The sequence below is a fragment of the Cucurbita pepo genome, chromosome 12 (genome assembly GCF_057944985.1).
Source record: "Cucurbita pepo subsp. pepo isolate OVF chromosome 12, ASM5794498v1, whole genome shotgun sequence".
NCBI lineage: Eukaryota > Viridiplantae > Streptophyta > Magnoliopsida > Cucurbitales > Cucurbitaceae > Cucurbita > Cucurbita pepo.
This window is the reverse complement of record NC_141809.1, coordinates 41,663-55,885: the sequence shown is the minus strand read 5'-3', so window position 1 is coordinate 55,885 and position 14,223 is coordinate 41,663. Positions and strand designations below refer to the sequence as shown.

At 37.1% G+C, this 14,223-nt stretch overlaps 3 protein-coding genes across 6 annotated transcripts; 2 read left to right on the top strand and 1 right to left on the bottom strand.

Annotated features, from left to right (window-relative positions):
- Positions 1-216: 216 nt before the first annotated feature.
- Positions 217-6,822, top strand: LOC111806686 (P-loop containing nucleoside triphosphate hydrolases superfamily protein). The gene is made up of 7 exons (XM_023692079.2): positions 217-669; positions 926-1,044; positions 1,334-1,484; positions 1,644-1,754; positions 5,614-5,752; positions 5,848-5,963; positions 6,444-6,822. The coding sequence occupies exons 1-7, from the start codon at positions 415-417 to the stop codon at positions 6,618-6,620; spliced, it is 1,068 nt and encodes a 355-aa protein (XP_023547847.1). The 5' UTR covers positions 217-414; the 3' UTR covers positions 6,621-6,822.
- Positions 6,823-7,035: 213 nt separating this feature from the next.
- Positions 7,036-8,704, bottom strand: LOC111806687 (ubiquitin-related modifier 1 homolog 2). Of its 2 annotated transcripts, XM_023692081.2 has the most exons (4): positions 8,542-8,704; positions 7,709-7,784; positions 7,506-7,588; positions 7,036-7,385 (listed from the first exon to the last, which is right to left on the bottom strand). In XM_023692081.2, the coding sequence occupies exons 1-4, from the start codon at positions 8,562-8,564 to the stop codon at positions 7,268-7,270; spliced, it is 300 nt and encodes a 99-aa protein (XP_023547849.1). In that variant the 5' UTR covers positions 8,565-8,704; the 3' UTR covers positions 7,036-7,267. The 2 variants fall into 2 exon arrangements, with proteins under 2 accessions (XP_023547849.1, XP_086985232.1); XM_087129106.1 differs by lacking the exon at positions 8,542-8,704 and having other exon boundaries at positions 7,709-7,837.
- A 244-nt stretch (positions 8,705-8,948) lies between these two features.
- On the top strand, positions 8,949-13,150 carry LOC111806685 (peroxisome biogenesis protein 16). Of its 3 annotated transcripts, none has more exons than XM_023692076.2 (8): positions 8,949-9,540; positions 11,060-11,117; positions 11,530-11,746; positions 11,848-12,152; positions 12,225-12,493; positions 12,590-12,657; positions 12,759-12,820; positions 12,902-13,150. In XM_023692076.2, exons 1-8 carry the CDS (start codon positions 9,472-9,474, stop codon positions 12,961-12,963), a joined length of 1,110 nt encoding a protein of 369 aa, XP_023547844.2. In that variant the 5' UTR covers positions 8,949-9,471; the 3' UTR covers positions 12,964-13,150. The 3 variants fall into 3 exon arrangements, with proteins under 3 accessions (XP_023547844.2, XP_023547845.2, XP_023547846.2); XM_023692077.2 differs by having other exon boundaries at positions 8,952-9,540; positions 11,060-11,133; XM_023692078.2 differs by lacking the exon at positions 11,060-11,117 and having other exon boundaries at positions 8,952-9,540.
- Positions 13,151-14,223: the final 1,073 nt, after the last annotated feature.

The window sequence follows — 14,223 nt, the reverse complement described above, 5'->3', positions numbered from 1 at the left end:
ACACAAACATATACCAAACATCAAACGTGCACCTTGAAATTCAAGTATGACCTTTTTCAACATAGATATAAAATCAGACTTATAATTTAGATTAGACAAAAAAAAAAAAAAAAAAAAAAAAAAAAAAAAAAAAACAGAGACAAAATCTAATGTTCATTTCCTATAAAAAAAGTCGGCTTTTATTTAGGAATTGCACTATATTAACAAACAAAGAGTTAGGTGATGGGGTTGTTTCTCTCGAATCCGACTCCAAACACCTCGTGTATGTTCTTTTCTTGATAAAGAGGCGACCTTTGAAGATCGCCCACTTGATTCCTTTGCTTCCGATTCCCAAATCCGTGATTACATTGGAAGCCCACTTCAGTCTCTCTTCTACAGAGAGAGAGAAGAGAGATAATTTTGGGAGCAACAAAAATGGCAGAAGAATTACTTGAAGGTACGGTTCAGAATCTACTGGATCAAGAGACTCTAAAATGGGTTTTTGTTGGCGGCAAAGGCGGTGTGGGAAAAACCACCTGCAGCTCCATCCTTTCGATTCTTCTCTCCCGTGTCAGATCCTCTGTTTTGATTATCTCCACCGACCCCGCTCACAATCTCAGCGATGCCTTTCAGCAGAGATTCACCAAGGCTCCCACCTTGGTTAATGGCTTCTCCAATCTCTATGCTATGGTCTGTTCTTTGTCTCTTGCTTCCCTTCTTTTGATTTTTGCTTTGGTTTGAATCTTGATGTGCTTATGAATTTGATTTGGTATTGATTTCTTTATTCGAGGGTTTTGCAAGTTTTGTGGATAATTTGGTGGCAGAAATGCTTAAAATCATGTCTGTGTGCTATTGTTCTTGCTGCTTTCCTGTTGTACGCGTGTTTTTCGATTATTGTTGATGAGTTTATGCGCTTCATACTCTGGGCAATGCTGCTGGTATGTAGGAAGTGGATCCTACTGTGGAAAATGAAGAAGTCGGCGAGGGGATGGATGGCTTATTTTCCGAGCTAGCTAATGCTATTCCTGGAATTGATGAGGCAATGAGCTTTGCAGAGATGCTGAAGTAAGAACCATTTTCTTGATCTTTCAAACATCAATTTATGATCCATACAATCTTGATATATAATGTTCGATTATCAAATGAAGTTTAAATGACAGTTCTAGAACTGTAAGTTTGAGTACTGGTATTGGTTTTGTCTGAAATGTTTATGTTGTTCTAAGTCATCATCTACCACTGCTAGGACTTTTTGTTGGTTGATACTTGGAGGGTTGGGTGGGGCTGGGAGCTCTTTATAATCATGTTATGTCAATTCATTTAACATTGCCATGTTTAATGAATTGTTTATTTCCAGATTAGTACAAACAATGGATTATTCTGTAATTGTGTTCGACACTGCTCCAACTGGCCACACTCTTCGACTGTTGCAATTTCCATCAACCTTAGAGAAGGGGCTTTCAAAGATAATGTCTTTAAAAAGTAGATTTGGAGGCGTATTGAGTCAGGTATCAATTCTAATTTGATAACAACGATTCTATTATTATCATTATTCGACATGAGCGTTTGATTTTTCGTTAATTTTTTTCAAGAAGTCGAAGCGTTTGCTGTATTAGTTTCATTTGTGCAATTTCAGTAATTAGCTAACCTGAAACTTTCTGCAACAGGTGACCCGGATGTTTGGAGTTGATGATGAGTTTGGTGAGGACGCAATTCTGGGAAGGCTGGAAGGCATGAGAGATGTGATCGAACAAGTTAATAGGCAATTCAAAGATCCTGTAAGAGCGCTCGTTTTCTACTCGTTTGTTATTATTATTATTATTATTATTATTTTTGTCTTATTGCCTACTAGCATTTTTCTAACCATTAACAAGTATTAGAAGAAGTGGTAGAAGTCTTATGTAATAGATGGGATACTTTAGGTTCTTTTAAGGGTTAGGTCCCATGAACTTGTGGGGTTCCATTCACCAGGATAGCATGCCATGATCATAAATAACCAAAAAACTTCCTCGTCCTAGGAACAAAATTCTCCATTGTTGACATTGACCAAGAATCGGACTATGAATATGCATCTAGCCCCCTACCTCTCTCCACCACCCCAACATCCCCCATTGCGAATAAGGCCAACATCTCTCACCCATGGCTAGAGATCACTCTTGTGGATATAGAGCTTGACGCTCTTTTTCAAGAAAAGTAGAATGAAACAGAGGTAGAAAGGGTCACCCCGATATTAGAAACATTCACACCAATAATGGCCATCCAAATCTTGGCACCATGGCTAAAAGAACACCTCATGTGGATCATGGCTATTCCATCTGGGAAAAAGAAGCCCACTACGGCCAAGAAACCGAGAAAACTAACTAGAGAGATTGACCAAAGGCCCAACTTTGATCATGGCTATTCCATCTGGGGATCTAAATCATGTGGAATGACCCAACTTTGATATGAACTTTGATCATTTCAGAAGTCACCAAAAACTTATACACCTTAACCACACATATTACACTGGGGGATCTAAATCATGGGGAATGACCCAACTTTGATCATTTCAAAAGTCACCAAAGGCTTATACACCTTAACCACACTGGCTGATAACTACAGATTTTGGATTACAGAAATCTATGTATCAGCCAGATTTTGGATTACAGGAATCTATGGTCCCTGTAGATATTAAGAAAGACATCTATTCTGGCAAGAAATATAGGACCTATCATGCCTATGTATAGAGAATTGGCTTTTGGCGGGTGACTTCAATATCTCTCGATGGGCACATGAAAAATCTAGTGGAAAAGTCTAGAGGCATGAGACACTTCAACAATTTCATAAGAGAAGCTGAACTAATCGACCTTCCCCTCAATAATGGACTCTATACATGGTCAAACAACATATTTTCACCCACCTTGACACTCATCGATAGATTCCTTGCCACAAAGGCCTACATAGAAAATTTAGTAACGTCGGTGTTCAAAGACTGAATAGACCTACATCTGATTATTATCCCATTCTACTTTTCATGGGTTGCTCTAAATGGGGCCCTTCACCCTTCCGATTTGAGAATATGTGGTTGAACCATTTTGAATTTTTGCAAATGGTAGAATACATGTGGAAGAATACGCCCCTCTGTGGATGGTCGGGGCATGATTTCATCAACAAACTTAAAAGACTAAAACTCCTGGATTTGGGCTCCAACAAATGATCGAATTATTTTACCTCATATTTTTTTTTTGAAACTTTATGAGAGCTGATATCATGAGAGTATTCCAAGATTTGTTTTCGAAACGTAGTTATCCTGAACGAAACATATATATGTCTGATCTCAAAACAATTAGATGCCCTGCATTATTGCAGACTGTCGTCCCATAAGTCTCACGACCGGACTATATAAAATCATAGTAAGGGTATTATCATAATGTCTTAAAAAGGTTCTCCCCTTCACAATAATTGGGCAACAAACAACTTTTGTAGAGGGGAGACAAATTCTCGATGCATTCCCCCACGACAAACGAACTCATAGATGAATGGGAAAGAAAGAAACAAAAAGGTGTAGTCATTAAACTTAACATGGAAAAGGCTTTCGACAAGGTTGACTAGACTTTCCTCTAAAACTTTTTTTTGTGGCAAAAGGCTTTGGCTCAAAATGGCGATGGTGGATAAAATGATGCATCTCATCCACAAACTTCTCCATCACATCAGTGGAAGACCAAAAGGGAAGATATTTGCCACACAGGGTCCGAGACGAGGAAATCCACTATCCCCTTTTCTTTTCATCATGGTAATGGATTGTCTCAGTTGCCTACTGACAAAAGCAGAATACGAAGGACAACTAAAAGGATTTTAGATTGGTAATGAAGGTTTAAGCATCAGCCACCTTCAGTTCGCGGACGACACAATTCTCTTTTCTAACTTGGCATCTTCCATAAAAAACACGATTGAGACGGTAAAAACCTTCGAAGGATTCTCTGGACAAAATATCAATTTCCAAAAAACAGAGATCATAGGCATCAATATTAGTACAAAGATTATTGAAGAATTTGCTAGCATATATGGTTGTAAAAAGGGAGAAGGGTTGAATATTTACCTAGGACTACCTCTAAAAGAAAACCACAAATTTTTTTCCTTCGGGAAGGTTATTATTGAAAAATTAGAAAGATGGTTGTCAACATGGTCATCATGTTTTACTTTGAAAGGCGGAAGACTCACCCTCATATAGTCACATTATCCAACCTCCCTAATTACTACATGTCTCTATTTGAAATGCCACAAAAAGTGGTCGCAGATATAGAAAGATTATTCAGAAACTACTTGTGGAAAGATGACCCACGCCTTGTTCGATGGAATATTATAAACCTCCCAATAGAAAAGGGAGCCCTCGGTTTTCTCTCGATAAAGAAGAAGAACGAAGTTCTCTTTCGCCAAATGGTTATGGAGATATCATCACGAAGAAAAGGCCTTGTGGAGAAATTTTATAAAGGCCAAATATACTCCTCCATCAAACAAAAATCAACCCCTCCATCTTCTACAAAAGGGCTTTCGGAAGTATATAAAGAAACATCAAAACCACATCACCGACCAACCTTGCCATAGGGTGGGTGATGGAGGAAACACATCATTTTGGACCGACTCATGGATTGAAACACCAGGATAGCCCTGAGGTATCCACTTTTGTACCGACTCTCTCATAGCAAAAAAGCCACGATCAAAGAAATGTGGAATGGTGTCAACAAATTCTAGGACCTAAAGGTTAGTAGGAATTTAAAGGATAATGAAGCAACAAAATGGGTTGAACTAAGCCTTGACCTTGCCCCTGTGGATTGTCAAACAAAGCAGACTCATTGACTTGGGTGACTTGGCTCCTCCGTGCTCATGGGGTCTTTTCTACAAAATCCTTGATGATGGACATGGTAGAAAAAGTAGAAGCAATAAATCCCACGCTAGCAAAGACAATATGGAAACGACATCAGCCTAAAAAGGTAAAGTTCTTCCTTCAGGAAATAGCGCGTAAAACCATTAGCACAAGTGAAAATCTTCAAAAAAGAATGCCTTACATTACTCTTTCTCTAGATTGGTGTCCATTATGCAAGAAAGAAAACGAATCACAAAGCCACTTGTTTATGCAATATGCACATACGCTCATAATTTTTGGACAACGATTTTCAATACATTCGGATGATATCTCACATTTCCTAGGGAGGTAAGCGATCTATTGGATATGACCTTAACGTACTACCCTTTCAAGAATGCAAAAGGCCTACTATGGAAAAATCTCATCATGACTTTCTTTTGGAATCTCTTAAAAGAAAGAAATCAGGGAATATTTACGAAAACGACACAAATCTATGTAGAACTTTTCGACAAGCTTGTTTACCAAGCTATATCTCAGTGTAAACTGTCTAATATTTTTACGTCCTATATTATACCTCCCTCCTTGCAAATTGAGAATTCCTTATGAAAAATAATATTGAACTAAACTGAAAAATAATATTGAACTAAACTTCAATGTTATCCGACATCTAACATATGTTAGGTGTACTTATGTATCTGTTTGGTTAGTGTTGGGACTCCTTTTGTGGGCTGTTTTTACCATTTATTTTCTTTTTCTAAAGCTTGGTTTTTTACCCAACAATTCTCTGTTTTCAGGATTTGACTACATTTGTGTGTGTCTGCATTCCTGAGTTTCTGTCTCTTTACGAAACAGAGAGACTAGTTCAAGAACTCACCAAGTTTGAGATCGATACTCACAATATTATCATTAACCAAGTAATTTACAATGACGAAGGTACGACAGTTAACTGAATCCATACACATATATTCTGTAAAGTGATTTGGATGTTCCCTGTTTCTTGACCATATGTATGTGCTCTGCCGTTTTAGATGTTGAGTCCAAGTTACTGAAAGCGAGAATGCGAATGCAACAGAAGTATCTCGACCAATTTTACATGTTATATGATGACTTCCACATCACCAAGTTGCCATTACTGCCTCAAGAGGTACTGCTTTCTCTGCACATATTTGTCTCAATATATCGAGATTCATTCTGTTTTCTTTTATCATCTAGTCCATAAATGCTTTTTCCTTCATGTCTGCCATTGGGTTTGGTTCCAAGTCTTGAATTATATTTTGTTTTTTAAACTTATTATATAATTATTGAAGTTTGGTAGACCTTGAAAGGAGAAGGAAGGTAGAAATGGCAATAGGTGCCTTTTTTTTAATTCACCCGATCCTATGTTTTATAGTAGTGAGTACCGATTTGTTGTACAGTCTGAGGCAAGTTGCTAATTCTTAATACATATCGTGTTCTGTTATATCAATCTTATTTTTAGTTTGTTTGAACATAACTGAGTGGATAAAACACTGAAGTTGAAGATGCGAGAGCTTTGATTTGAAAACAGAAACAGAAACAGAAACAGGTAAAAGGAAAAGATTGGGAAGAGCTTTGATTTCCAAACTTGTTGTGCATTGTATTGCAGGTGACTGGGGTTGAAGCGCTGAAGGACTTTTCAGGTAAGTTTGTGAGGCCATATGAACCAGCGACTAGCAGAGACTCGGTGGAAGACTTGGAGAGGAAAATATCAACGTTGAAACAGCAGTTGAACGATGCTGAAGCTGAGCTTGATAGAATTAGAAAAGGGAAGCAAAAGGCCTAAAAACAATACCCTTTCTCTTTCCCAACTCCCTATTTTCTTTGCTTTTGTTTTTCCTTGTAACCTTTTTTTTTTAAAAAGAATTTCTTCTGGGAGAATTATAATACCGAAAGTGTTTTATTAGAACAAATGCTGCTGCGTAAACTTGGGACTATTTTTACTGTATCGATTTTCTGGTCAATATAGTTGTTCATTCATTATTCCATTTTCTTCGACTTTTATTTTCAAGTTCTATTTTCATCACGAAAGATGAACTCCGCATCAAGATTTTTGGTATTGAAAATCAGTCACCGTTACTTCAATGCTTCAACCTTAAAGAAAACTTCTATGGTTGTCTCAATATATTTCTGTGTCTGACATGTTGAAAAGAAATATTTAAAGTACCTTTTCGAACTTCTTATACAACAGAACATGAACATGAATTGAAATGCCTATGAATATAGCCTTTCTTCTACTTTATTCAGTCATTGAACATGAACATCCACCCCAACAAGATGATTTCACAAGCCTCAGAGCAAACTCTGATCAAGATTACTCTTTGTATAGTTTATAGGATAACAAACAATACGTATTTTTAAGGTTAAAACGCCATATTATCTCAGGCAACAATTACGTAGCTACAAGCTGGAAAAGCCATATTCCTTACTGAGTTAGCCTCCATGCAGGGTGGATATGAACACCACCACGTCTTTCTCTTCCAATGGGGTATCAAGCTGCCCACTCAGCTCCCAATCACAATCATTCACAAGCACCAGAACACCAGGTCTTCTGCAGGAACCACATTTGAAACCATCACAATTCTTCACCCACTTTCACGTTCATCCTCTCATTCACAATCTTTAAAAAAGAAAATTGATAAACTAATGAGATGTTTCTTTTACAACTTACACAGTGTCGCCTTTCATAAACATTTCTGGCCTCTCCTTGATCAGATTACTTCGGACCCAAGAGAGCAAATCTTTCATAATTAACTGAGAACCGTTTTAAAAGAAAGCATTAGACTTGCTTGATAAACAGAGGAATGAAGCACGAAAATATGAATCTGATATTGACTCGATCTTTCATTAAATTGTTGAAAAATTTTAATTTACCGTTCCCGCTCCATTTTCAGGATCAACGCTGACATCGTGGATCTTCACAGAGTCACATAGTAACTCCAATCCCCCACTGCATGTAAAAGTTAATATTACTGTCATGTTTAACATATAAACACTAGCTGAAAAAATAAAGCCTAAAGAATGACATACTACATTGATATCTTTTCCGTTTCACCTTTTACATTCATAAAAGACACAATAAAAATGCAACCTAGAAGCATATGGAAGGATAATTTCTAATATTGCAGAAAAAGGCTATTCAAGATACTGCCACATTATTTATTTTCCTTCTCTTTTGGTTTTGGAGGGGATGAGGAAATAGAGGGTACTGATGGAGTCAAAATCTGCAAGCACTGTAAACAACACACTGATGAATTGTTGAAACAACATATGCAATTATAAATGGTACAATCCAGCCAAAAAGTTCCACCGAACACAAATAAAAGTTGAATATAATAAAGAACAGGTTATAGATTTCCAATATATATATAATCTAACGAAGGAACAATGGTAATCAAACGAACAAAACCAGAATGAAAACAATATGGAGGCAGTGAAGCAACTGGATATTCAAGCAAAACTATAGTTTTGGTCCCAATATCCTGAAGAATAGGTGCAAATTTTGAATTATTGATAACTAAACACAAACAATTATATCCAATAGTCGATCTTTTCTTCCCTTGAGCCAGCCCAAGAGAAATATTCCCGAACATCAGTATCACGATACCTCATTCAAACTCTGTGTTCCAGGATCAGAGCTAAACAAACTGGGAAATTTTCCTTCCAAGTAAAATTTGAGAGAGAGAGAGAGAGAGAGAGAGAATTACCCAAATTCAAGTGTGAGTTGCATTTTCAATTTGCTTCCGCGGAACCCTAAAATAAAACCCTAGAGAGAAGACAAAGAACAGATCCTTAATGGGGGAATTTTAGAAGTAACTTCAGACGCACTGTATGATACAAACTATTCAATTCGGGTTGAACAAAATTTTAGTTTCTATCTTCTGATTTTTTATTTTGAGTTTTTGGGATTTAGATCTTTTAAATACTCCTAAAAATATCTAATAAATTATTAATCTTCAATACATTATTAAAATATTTGATGTTTTTTTCAAAAACTAGTACATTATATACGTATATATTTTTTTTAATTTAATTTGACTCCAAATTTTCACTACAAAATTTCAATTTTCACTTCAAAATTTCAATTTTCATCAAATTTGATCACAAACGCGAACAAATATTGCAATTTTTATTATACTCTAATCATCATTGGAACTACACTCACGAATATTTTAGATTCTTGCACCAATAGATAAAGGATATGATCTTTTTATTTGTTCGTAATGATATTGACGTTTGGTTTTAGTTCGTGTTTCTCTCTCCATCCAGATGCGGCCAAGTTTGTAAGGCAGTATGGAGGGTTTTCCAGATTGGCTGCTGTAATTGGGGTTCTGCAAAATTCCGGTTTCCCCTTCCCATAAATCCCAATTTGGTTCCTCCTTCTCTTCGCGCTTCTTCTCCTACAGTTTCTCCCTTCATCAGCTACCTTTTCGTTTCTAGTTTCCTGAAAAGTTCTCGACCAGGATCCCCCTTTTTGAATGACCGTACAGTTGTGTTCTTAGACCCAATTTTTCTTTCGGCTGGCTATGAGGGGGGTTCTTCCTTGTTGCATCTTAGGGTTTTAGTTTGTACCAGGTTCTTGGACGATTCGAGTGTTTCTTTCTTTTGTTGCCGCTGCGTCGTGATTCTTTCAAGTCATGGAAGCTTACAAGAAGTGGGTTAGGGATAACAGAGACTACCTTCACTCTTTTGAGTCTCTTGCAAATGTGAGCACTATAGATTTCTTATCATTACCCGCTGGTTTCTCTATTTGATTTCATCTGTGAATTGATTTGGTTGACTTGTTTGTTCTTTAATCTGTACGTCAACGGTGTTGCCCTTGGCTTTTATGGCATTCTCTATTAAGTAATATTAGCATCTTTTTGCAAGTAGTTTATTTAAAGAACGGCTTTATGTTTTCACAGTTTATTTTCTGCAAATTTAAGATGGCATGCATGTCATGATGTTGATTTGATTTTTAAAAGAATAAGAGATATAGACAACAGATGGTATCCATATGTCTGATAGCAATGAGCATGAAGAGACCATTAACTCAATTTATTCCTTGAAAATGAAGATGGTTATACTATGGTCATTTTTTGTGAGTTTTGAATGTTCAACACTAGTTGATTGCCCGGCATTTTTATTGAAATCAGTTTGGGTAAACTGCACCTAAGTGCGTTTAATGTTATGAACATGTTCATTCTACATGATTATGTTTCTGTATGAGAGTACCCGCAAACTTTCTTTTAAAGCATGAAACATATCGTCATTTGGTTATATGGATCTTATTATATTTTGGATGTTTTTGATGGTCTGTGTATTGTTTTGGTATTGAAATTGTAACAGCCTAAGCCTATTGCTAGCAGATGTTGTCTTTTTTGAGCTTTCCCTTTCGGGTTTCCCTTCAAGGTTTTAAAACGTGTCTGGTAGGGAGAGATTTCCACACCCTTGTAAAGAATGCTTCATTCTCCTCTTCAACCGATGTGAGATCCCACTATCCACTCTCCTTTAGGGCCCAACATCCTTGCTGACACTCATTCGGATAGTGAGATCCCACGTCGATAGGAGAGGGGGAACGAAACATTCTTTATAAGGGTGTGGAAACTTCTCCCTAACATATGTGTTTTAAAGCCTTGAGGGGAAACCCGGAAGGGAAAGCCCAAAAAGGACAATATCTATTAGCGGTGGGCTTGGGCTGTTATAGAAATATAGAAAATACCAAACTATTTGCATGTTGGTGAATGAGCCTTTTTCACTGTTTGATCACAAGCAATTGTAACCCCTTGTAATAGATCTTTTACTGCTTGCTTGGTTTTGGCCTCATTATAATGCGGAACAACCCATTCAAATTACCTTACAATGAGAGAAATAGAGTAGATTGGCTGAAAAGTTGAACCACCTTACTTTGTCAGACATGTTTAATCGATATTATTAGTACATAATCTCCTCTAGAGATTAATCTTACGGCAATTGTAGAACAATTTTTTTGCCATTTGAAAGTAGAACTGGGATGGTGGAATCTTGTTCAAGGATCATGGAAATATCAACGTTGGATGGGTTTCCATGTGCTAATTTGGTGCATGATGTATTTTGTCATCTCATGTTTGTTTGTCATAAAACAGGTTAATTTCTCGATAGTTTTTGAAAACTGTTATATTACCATGATTAAAGTCAACTGTTAGTAGATCTGAGAGTATAAGTTTGTGGATTTCTACCTTTTATATGGTTCTTAATACTGTACAGGGCTTGACGTGGCTTCTTCCTGAACGATTTTCTGATTCAGAAATTGGACCTGAAGCAGGTTTTGTGAAACTTTGGTAACACTTGACTGCTTCTTCTGAGCTTGGAATTTGTAGTGCTCTTGGGTCCCCTTTGATGAATATGCATGTCTTTATATTTGTCTCACTTTCAAATGCTATAAATTTACAGTAGCCCATATCAAAAGCATTCTGATAGCCAGCAAGGTTTTCTTAAGTTATTCTGTTTTCATTTTTCAACTTAGGGGTTCGAACCTCGTAACTTTGGAAGCTATCTCCCTACGTTCCAAGTTTGTACCAATAAATGTGAAAATTTAACTGCTATGTTGTTGTTTACTGGCGTTGACTTGTCTAATGAACGCGTTCCTGGCTTCTTCGTTCTAAAGTTTTGCCTTGCTCTGAGTGGATGATTTGCAACTTTGAAGCTATTATTAATTAGTTTGGGGATTTCTGCAGTTTCTGCTGCTGTTGGCATTGTCACTGCAGTCAATGAACACATAATCGAAACAGCTCCAACCCAGATGCATGTAAACGCAACTGTGCCATCTTCATTTCCTTATTCACTATGCATATCTGCTCTGAAAAACTTGGAAACATTGATTGAAGTTGCTGCACAACAATATTATGGTGATGATAAACGATGGAACTTCATTGCTGTTACGGAGGCTTTGAAGTAAGACACTGTTGACGAGTGTGGGAGTGCCATTTTTTAATCTTCTGATACATTTTTATTGCATAGTCTTTGCCTTTACATTAGTAGCCGTTGAATTTCAGGGTACTCTTTAGATTAGCTCTGTTCAAGAATTGTGGGTACAAGATCCTTCTTGATGGAGGAGAAACCATAAATAACGAAAGACATCTGAAAACTTCAACTTCTCAGCACAGACCTAATGCTTTCACAAAGCATGGTGGGCATAATGCATCTGGTTATCCAGGATATCTTAATGGACGGGACCATTGGAATCTAGAAGGGAGGGCATTATCTGCATTAAGCAGGTTCGGGGAAAATGCTCGGATGATTTCACCACCAGCATGGTCGTATGGGGTTCAACACCAGCATGGAATGTTCAATCCTTCAGGTGCCTATATCGATCCCAATTTCCTAGAGTTTTGTTGGGAATGTCTACTGACAATTAATTGTGCCTTTACAGCTACAACGCCTGAGAGGCCTACACTTTCCACTATTTTGTCTGAACAGGGTCATCGCGGGGCTCTTTTCGTGACTGGAGAAGTACTTTTCATAACACGACCGCTTATTTACGTTCTTCTAATCCGCAAATATGGGAGTCGGTCGTGGACTCCTTGGTTTCTTTCACTGGCTGTGGATCTCCTTGGGACAAGCTTTTTATCATATGCTACCTCAGCATGGACGAGTAGAAAAAACCAAAGATCATGCCTTTCCGACTCTGAGAAGGATGAGGTCGTGTTCTCTAGTTCATCCTACATAGTAACTTTCTTGGGTTAAAAACTAAACTGTCATTCTCATATTAACTTCAACATGTTTGACTTGGTTCAGCTGAGAAGACGGAAGATGCTTTGGGCATTTTACCTCATGAGAGACCCATTCTTTGAGAGATATACAAGGTGCATACATGCTTCAAGATTTAAACTTGTTGAGTTGAGAATTTCTCGACTTCAAACGTATAGTCTTGGATTGAAACCGTTTATGCGGAATGTTTTTTCAGGCGAAAACTTGAAGGGGCCGAAAAAGTTGTAGAACCTGTACCTTTGGTCGGATTCCTCACAGGTTGGAAGTGTATCCATTTGCGATAGTTATAGATTTAAGATGATGTGGATTATAGCTGATATTTAGTGTGTTGATGTGCAGCAAAAATTGTTGAGCTTATAATTGGAGCTCAGACAAGATATACTTACATGTCAGCGTCATGAGATGAGAGGGAAATTGGAGTTTGAAGGGCCGAAGTCTTCCCTCCTGGTTTGTTGTTTCTACGCTTCATACAAATATTTGGTGACGTTTCTTTTTGCAGTCAACTATTCTGAATAATAATAATAATAATAATAATAATAATAATAATAATAATAATATAGTTGGTGAAATAAAATGTGTTTTTATTTATTTCAAATAATTTTTATTATTGAAAGCAACGGTTTAATGATACAAGATTGGATTAGAGGGAGAAGGCAAATGGAATTAAAACTCAATTATTATGAAGTTGTTGTATGTCAAGTCAGCGAAATTTAAAGGTGTCCACAAATCGATTATTAAAAAAACACGGTTAAATAATTAAAAAAGAAATTTGGGCCCATTGGGCAGGGTCCCCATCTAGAAAAACCGACGTGGACCACACTTGCCGCACGTGGACCCCATTGCAAGGGGAGGGCAAGGGGGGCATGTCCATTGTATGTAGTATAGGCATGGCATGGCATGGGGCCCTTCAGTGTGATTAGTAGTGCTGTTGGGTCCCACCACCCGTAAAGGGAAGGGAAGGGAAGGGAAGGGAAGGGGGCCCACTTTCTTTAGGCATTTTGGTTGGTTGGTTGGTTGGTTGGTTGGTTGGTTGGTAACTTGGTACGTGGTGGCCCATTGACTGAAAATTACAGTCTATGTGAAGTTTTAAATATATATATATATAGTTATTTAATTATTTTCGTACGATTAAAAAATTAAAAGACGTAGTGAAAATTGATAAAAAGAGTATAGTGAATAGTAAGTTTTAGTAGTTAATGGTTAAAAAAAGTAATTATTGATTAGGCATAGTCAGAGTTTGTAAGAAGAAGTTAATTATATATGATATGATATGGGTTTAGGTAGTGGGCTGGGGAGGATAGATATGGTTGAGAAAGTGAGGTATAGAGTAGTAAGCTTGGTAGGGTGCGTGACATGAGGGTCATTCTTAGTGGGCTTGGATTTGGACTTCCAAAATTAATACCCAACTTTAACCCTTTTATTAATATAACCCTATCTTAACTATTTACTATTCAACTCTAATATTCTCCGCCGGAATTCATTCCATTAAGTTTGTTGCTACAAATACAAATACATAATCTGGTTTGTTTATGATACAAGGGCAGCATAGTAATTTTGTTACCTTATTTACTTTTAATTCTTTTCATTTTATATTTGTTGTAGTAGAAGTTTATATAACCTAATTTGGTTTCAAATTTTAATTTGGGAGATGTAATTTTGGA